The sequence below is a fragment of the Chionomys nivalis genome, chromosome 2 (genome assembly GCF_950005125.1).
Source record: "Chionomys nivalis chromosome 2, mChiNiv1.1, whole genome shotgun sequence".
NCBI lineage: Eukaryota > Metazoa > Chordata > Mammalia > Rodentia > Cricetidae > Chionomys > Chionomys nivalis.
Genome location: NC_080087.1, coordinates 80,545,484 through 80,553,142, shown reverse-complemented (window position 1 = coordinate 80,553,142; position 7,659 = coordinate 80,545,484). Strand labels below are relative to the sequence as shown.

Here is a 7,659-nt window from a genome sequence, read left to right as displayed (position 1 = left end):
TTAGAGGTAGGGACCTAGGATGTAGAGACTGAAAGGCTGGACAGACTTTGGGTCTACCGAGAAAGGTACCAAGGAGGATGAGGCAAGAAGACGTTGGACTTCTGAGAGTTGCAGTGGGTACAAGGAGGCACCATACCCATGAAAACCGCGAGCTTTTATTAAGTGCCGCTCATAAGCCCAACAGCCAGTTCTCCTCAAGTTCCTGTAACCCACAGTCTTACTACCGGACAGTTTGATGAAGCAGGGCCTTGTAGTCCTAGGTAGGATAGAGGGGCCATGACTTGGGTAAGGTCAAGACTGACAGTCTCCAGAGTCCATGTTCTTGACGGCTGTGCCATCTTGTGCTCAAGAGTTCCCAGGGCTGTAGATGATGGTGACTATAGTGGCGATGAAGTCCCTCAACACTCCACACCATAGCGATCAAAATGGCGCAACAGCAGGCCAATACCAAGATGCACCGTGCCACCTGCGGCTGTGTGCAGGCGATAGCGGTCAGCCCCACTGTAGATGGTGTCTGCGTGCAGCAGCTGTGGCCCACCACCCACGAAGGCTCGTGCCAGCTGTTCCCGCCAACTGCCCAGGGGCCTCCATGTGGGGCAATCTAGCTGGTGGGTGCCTGGGCTACTAGGCACGTGGCAAAAGCCATAGCCAGCAAGCTGGCAGCGGCCAAAGCTGTCCTGGGACCACACCTGGAGATGGAGTCGAGGCCAACCTGCAGGACAAGTGCAGTTAGATAAAGGAGAGATGAAGGGAGGCAGCCACATGCTCCTGGGTTCCCATCTCCTTGAAACCACTAGAGACCTTGGCCCAGTCCTTTTGCCTTTGATTATTGCCTAAATTTCCTCTCTGGGTTCCCATCTCCCATCCACACCTCATACTAGTCACAGGGATCTATATAAATTCACATTACCCTCCTGTTCCAAACCCTTCCATGGCTACCCTATGCCACAGTACAAAGTCCAACCTCTTGAGTGTGAAAAGCCTCTGCTGACTTGGCTTTGTGGTCTCCTCTGTCTCCCTGTGACAGAGCCCACTGCACTCCCAGCCTCTTCTCTCCTCATGGACCTGCTTTGTTCTCCCCTACCTGTTCTTCCCCAGAGCAACCCACCTCTCCCCTTCATTAGGTTTCTAGTGTCCTCAAAGCACAGCTGAGCTAGTCAAAGCTCTTGGAGCCAGCCCATTTCCCCCTCTACCCTGGGCTCTTCCTGTTGGGTCCTATTCTAGAAGCTGGGGACATGGCGATGAACACAGCAGACAAAAATTCCTGCCCCGTGCAGCTGACATTCTAGACAACCAACATAGTAAATAAGTAAATTACAGGGTATGTCAGATGGTGATAACTGCTATGGAGGAAAATAACGCCAGGGAGGGAGGGGTGGAGATGTAGTTTGGGGAAGTGGGGAGAGAGCAAAGGAAGCTTTGATACGAAGGTGACATTTGGGGCTGAGCACCACGGTGTATGGCTGTCATGAAGCACTTGGGAGGTAGAAGCAAAAGGATTCCCGAAAGTTCAAGGCTAGCCCGGTCTGCATAATGAGTTCTAGGACAACCAGGGCTATACAGGAAGGAAGGCCTTAACTGGAAGAGTGACCTTTTTGTGCACACTTGGAATGCTGAGGTTCCAGGCTAGCCTCAACTATGTTCAGAGGCTCTATCTGAAAAACAGACAAATCAACCAGGAGGCAACACGTACACAAATGCTTAAAGGGAGCAGGCCATCTAGGCACCTAGGGGATGCAGAAGTCCTCCAGTAGAAGCTAGCCTGCTGGGGCCAGTGCAGCTAGAATGGGGGGAGTAGTGGGAAGAAGAGGTAACAGCCAGATTACACAGGGTCATGTGATGGCAGGGGAAGACACCCGCTTTTATCCTGAGTAAAAGGAGAACTGCTAGAAGGTTCTATACACACAAAGGAAACCGTCAGACTTAGGTCTTCACATGCCCCTGGTAGCTGCATGTGGGGTGCAAACCCTAGGCCTGGGTCTGGGAGCTCAGTGAATAAAGCCTGAAAGAAGGGTCCAGCTAAGAGAAGATGGAGGAAGGGGGTGAGGAATGGAAGTTGGGGTGTATTTCAAGTGGGATGTTAGAGCCAACAGGATTTGGTGGTGAGCAGAATGGGGGAATAAGAAGAAAGAAATCAAGGGGGAAGCCAGCTTAAGGCCAGGCCTGAAGAGATGAAGGTTTATTTCTCCACCTTACCCTCTAATACATCCCCCATCCAGAAGCCAGTGAGATTGTGCATAAGCAAAATCAGGTCCCCAGAGCCCTCAGGAGATGGTCTCAGTGCTTTGGCAACCAGGGCCCTGCATTCTGCTCCCACACAGCGGCCCCCTGCCCCTTGCCCCCTCCCCCACAGCCATCCAGTGCCTGGCTTGCTCATCACCCAGGGCCTTCTATGCACTCCAGCTCTCTGCCTTGACTCCTCTACTGTTTTTGTCCTTGGGTCCAGTTAGCTCTTCCTGGCCCTGTATAGCAAAGCTCCAAAGGTTCTCTGCCCTAGCAGGTCATGTAACCACCCAGAGACTTCTGGGTTCCCTATGACCTCTGTGCTAGCCCCATCTGAAAACTGGTCTATCTTCTACTTGGAGTCCTGTCTTGATTGGAGAGTCCCTCCTCGAGCTGGACAGGCACAGGCTCAGTCAACAAACAGCCCTGATAGCTGAACCATCCAGACCATTTCCCAGCATCTGCGTGTTTTACTGAGAAAAGCTGTGCCCATGTGATCCCCTCCTCCCTCGCACACTCACTTCCCCTTTGAGCGGGGCCTCTGCTTTTGTGAGCAAAGGCAAACTGGCCCATTACCCGCCCCTCTCCTCATCTAGCTCTCTTTACCCCTTCCAGCCTCCTCATTGCCCTTTACTGGAAGGCAGCCCCCCTCCCACTTGACCTCCCACTTCCTGATATCTCCTCTGCTCCAACCTCTGTCACCTTCCACGGGCCTTGGATTTTCTAGAGCTCAGGTCAGGCCTCAGATTTACCTCTCTAGAGGAAGCTGTGCCAGGAAAGGGATTCGCAAAGTATGGGGAGCAGGGACAACCATGGTGTTCTGAGCCCAGTCCTCCAAGTTTGACCGGCCCCACTCCTCTCATCCTATACCTACCTTGGAGACCTTTGGTGGCAAAGTGCAGGTCGATGGGGTGGGACCAGTAGGCCATATCCCCTATCTGAGGTGTGTCTACCTGTGTTTGGCCCTCCCGTACACCTGACAAGAGCTTCCACGCAGCCCCTGTAATGAGAACCATGACAGATAGGGTTGGCAGTGAATAGCAGCCTGCAGAAAGGGAACCCCACTATGGCTACAAGATTGTCTTTTCCTGGGGGTGGGAGTTACACAATGTGAACTCTAGAGCCAAATATCTGGATTCAGATCTTGGCACCAGAAGTACACACTTGCAATCTTGGCACTTGGGGGTTTGAGGTCAGTACAGGCTAAAGTGTGGGTCCCAATCTCTAAAGGAAAACTGGAGGAAGATGGCGAGTGTGTGAAAGAGAATAAATCCTGATAATTATTGCACTGGGCAGTGGTAGCACATGCCTTTAATCGCAGCACTTGGGAGGCAGAGGCAGGCGGATCTCTGTGAGTTCAAGACCAGCCTGTTCTAAAGAGTGAGTTCCAGGACAGCCAGAGCTGCACAGAGAAATCCTGTCTTGGAAAACCAATAAATAAATTAATTAATCCTGGTACTATTCACATATGTTTTGTGTATTTTGCAGTGATGGGGATGGAACCCAAGGCACTGAATACACTAGGCAAGAGTTCTCTAGCAACAAGCTACAATCACCAGCCCCTAGTCTTACTTCCTTTTGTCCATGCAACTTTACTTAGGCACATTACTTTTTCCAATCTTGTCGGGTGGTGGTGGTGGCGCACACCTTTAATCCCAGCACTTGAGAGGCAAAGGCAGGCAGATCTCTATGAGTTTGAGGCCAGCCTGGCCTATAGAGCAAATTCTAGGATAGCCAGGACTGATAGAGAAACTTTGTCTTTGAAAAAAAAAATTCCCTATCTACAAAATAAGTGACAAATAATACAATCTCATAATTTTAGAAGACTCATAGCAAGTATGGAGTATTGATTTTTTTTTAAGTATCATTCACTTATTAATCTTTATGTATGCCGCTGGGGATGCAACCCAGAGCCTTGTACATACTAGGCGCATGTCCTACTGATGAGCTGTAAGTCAAAGCATCGAGCGCTTCCTTTTTTGAGACAAGGTCTCAAATAGCTAAGGCTAGTCTCAAATTCCCTATGTTGCTGAGAATGACCTTCAACTTCTTCTGATCCTCTAGCCTATGTTCCCCAAAGTGATGAGATTCCCAACATCATTTCCTTACTAGTCACACCCCACATTTAGAGGCCTAGTTCAAAGACTAAGAAGAGGCTAGGCACCATCCAAGAGCACATCTCAACTCCAGTGAGGAATAGGAAAAAGAATAGTGTCCACACACTGAGCGCTAACTGCCAGTCGCTGGGAAACTGGCTCATGTCATCTGCTCTCTGGGCTTCTTAATCCCATCCACCCCACCTCAGCTTTCAGATTCCTCACCATCACCAACCAAGTGCTGTATGCCATGGCTCCTGTCATCTCACTGAACTCACCTTCCTCTCCCTCACCACCCTCTAGCCTCACTGGTCCCATTCCTGCTCCCTTGCCTCAGGGCCTTGGCAGTAGTTGTTCTGCCTGGAAAGGCCTGCTACTGGATGGCCCTATTTCTGGCCTTCTTTATCCTGGGCCCAATTTAAGTGCTGTTTCTCTGATTCCTGACCCCACTATCCCAAATCAGCCCCTATTACATCACTCTGGTTCTTTTCTTCCTAGCATTTACAGTGATCTCATAATTATTCTGTGCTCTGTTCTTTGAGGCAGGGTCTCTTGTCATATAGCCCAGGCTGGCCCCATTACTTGCAGTGTAAGGCTTCCTGGGTACTGGAATTACAGATGTGCATCATCACACCCAGCCTGTCTACTGGCCTAAGGACTGGAAGTGAGTGCGTGTGTTTTATCTCACAGCCCCCAATCATTGGGCTTTCAGAGGGTGGTATAACCTGAGAGAAAAGGATTTTTAAAAAAAAGCAGACAGTATGGTCTGAGTCAGGAGTTCACTGGAGGGTAAAGGGGAGGAAAGAACACAGAGGCTTAGGCTGGGGAGGGTACCAAGCCCGGGAAGGTACCTGTGTGGATGCCCCACTTGCAGAAGAGGCTGTTTTCAGAGAAACCGGTGGCCCCTATGATCTGTCCGATCACGTGTACTTCAGCCATGGTTCTAGGAGGGGAAAAATTCAGTCACAACCCTGTGAGCTAAGTGTATTATTATTTACATTGGACAGCTGGAAAAACTGAAGGAAAGAGCGGTACTGTGATTCTAAGCTAATTCCATCAACTCACTGACAATGCGGTCGGTCTTCACCACCGGCACAAGCCACCTCCCCAGAAAAGCCCAAGAAAAACGGGGAAGACACTCAGAGGTGCGGGGAGTCTGCACAAATAAACCAAGTCTCAGACCTTAGGAAGCCCCGCCCCCATATGTATGGCCCCTCCCACACGCGCAAGGCCCCGCCTTTTCGCGGCAGATGAGCCCAGCTTCAAAAGGCGCATGCGTCTCGGGTGCAGCTCCACTTTAGTCCCACCTCTAGGCGCGGCGCATGCGTTATTCCTACCTCCGCGTACTTGACCGTTAGGAGCGAAAGCTAGCACGGGGATGGTAGTTCACAGGCCTGTTCTCCTTCTCTTTGCGGGCGCCGTCGAGGCTAGTCTCGCGCCTCGCCCGGGCCCTTCCGGGAGGAGGATAATCTGTGGTGGATACCTCCGCAGCTGCGCTCTCCGCGGGTGCCCCGGCTGTTGCTGGGGCAACAGCAGGCTCCTCCCCGGGTACCCGCCCTGCGTTTGATGATTGGCGCTATAGCTGCCCTCTGGGGGCGGGCGTAGTTGTGATGGACACCTTTTCTCGGTTCATTTTAGGAAAACTGCGTAGGTCTCGCTCGCTCCCGCGACCAGTTGCGGTTGTGGCTAGGCAGCTTCTTCTAGATAGCAGTTGAGGAAGTTTAAGCGCCAACTGTTTCCTCCCCGTATCTTCGTCGTATAATAAGCTGTTTGCTTTCCTTTTTTTTTTTTAAAGATTTATTTATTATGTATACAACATTCTGCCTCCCTGTATGCCCACACTCAAGAGGAGGGCGCCAGATCTCATTACAGATGGTTGTGAGCCACTATGTGGTTGCTGGGAATTGAACTCAGGACCTCTGGAAGAGCAGGTGGTGCTCTTAACCTCTGAGCCATCTCTCCAGCCCTCTTCTTTTTTTTCTTTTTCTTTTCTTTTTTTTTTTTTTTTTAAAAATGCGGTGGGGTCACAAGCCTTTAATCCCACAACTCTGGAGGCAAAGGCTGGTAGATCTCTGTGAGTTGGAGGCCAGCCTGGTCTATAAAGAGATTTCCAGGACAGCCAGGACTGTCACACAGAGAGATCCTGTCTCAAAAAAAAACAAAAACAACAACAATAAAACACTTTTCCTGTTCAGGACCATAAGTCAGAACGGAGCCAGCCGGCAACTAATGGGCACCTAAATTTAGGACTCCCAACGTGGGCCTCTCTCTATGTTATAACTGGAGGCAATAAAAGGATCTCCATATTCTGATACTAGAGAAATTGAGAAGTAAGTTTTCTCTTCCGTTTTCAGAGCACCCCCAGTATTCTCAAGAACGAAGTTCAACTTCTTTCCCAGAGCTACTGCTAAGTTCATTTTTTAACAGCTGGTTTTGAACTAAGAGGGTGGGGTAAGGATAAATGAGGAAGGCGGGACAGGAGAGATGGTTTGCAAGAGTGCTTGCTGAGGAATTGGGGTCCTAGTGTTCTGTAACTCCGACTCCAGGGAGACGGCGGCCCTCTTCTGGCTTCTCTGAGGACCACCACATATGTAACACAAACAAATAATAAAAATAAATCCTACAAAAAGAAAGGAAGAAATCCCTTTGCAAAAAAAACTCCTTCAGTTTTTTCTTATTTTTTTTTCACTAGGATACAAAGTTTAAAATTGAAAACATTTTATGATGAGAATGATGGCACTTGAGAGACTGAGACAGAAAGACTGCTGCAAGTTCAAAGCCAGTCTGGGCTATCGAGTGAGTTCCAGTCCAAATCCTCTTTAAAAAGGAAAAAGAACAGCACTCGGGAGGCAGAGGCAGGCGGATCTCTGTGAGTTCGAGACCAGCCTGGTCTACAAGAGCTAGTTCCAGGACAGGCTCCAAAACCACAGAGAAACCCTGTCTCGAAAAACCAAAAAAAAAAAAAAAAAAAAAAAAAAAAAGGTAAAAGAAACCAAAAACCACTATACAAGAACAACTTTGTGGGGGCTGGAGAGATGGCTCAGAGGTTAAGAGCATTGCCTGCTCTTCCAAAGGTCCTGAGTTCAATTCCCAGCAACCACATGGTGGCTCACAACCATCTGTAATGAGGTCTGGTGCCCTCTTCTGGCCTGCAGACATACACACAGATAGAATATTGTATACATAATAAACAAATAAATATTTTAAAAAAAGAACAACTTTGTGTGTGTGTTTGTGTATGTTCAGGTGTATATTGCATATGTAGAGGCCAGAAGTTCCAGAAACCAACAGCTTCCAAGTCTGTCTGTCCCTCAGCTTCCAAGTCTGTCTGTCCCTCAGA

General features: G+C 49.4%; 1 protein-coding gene across 1 annotated transcript; it reads right to left on the bottom strand.

Annotated features, from left to right (window-relative positions):
• Positions 1-142: 142 nt before the first annotated feature.
• On the bottom strand, positions 143-5,839 carry B9d2 (B9 domain containing 2). Its single transcript, XM_057762310.1, has 4 exons — positions 5,657-5,839; positions 5,171-5,262; positions 3,098-3,223; positions 143-712 (listed from the first exon to the last, which is right to left on the bottom strand). The coding sequence occupies exons 2-4, from the start codon at positions 5,256-5,258 to the stop codon at positions 399-401; spliced, it is 528 nt and encodes a 175-aa protein (XP_057618293.1). The 5' UTR covers positions 5,259-5,262; positions 5,657-5,839; the 3' UTR covers positions 143-398.
• Between the last annotated feature and the right edge of the window lie 1,820 nt (positions 5,840-7,659).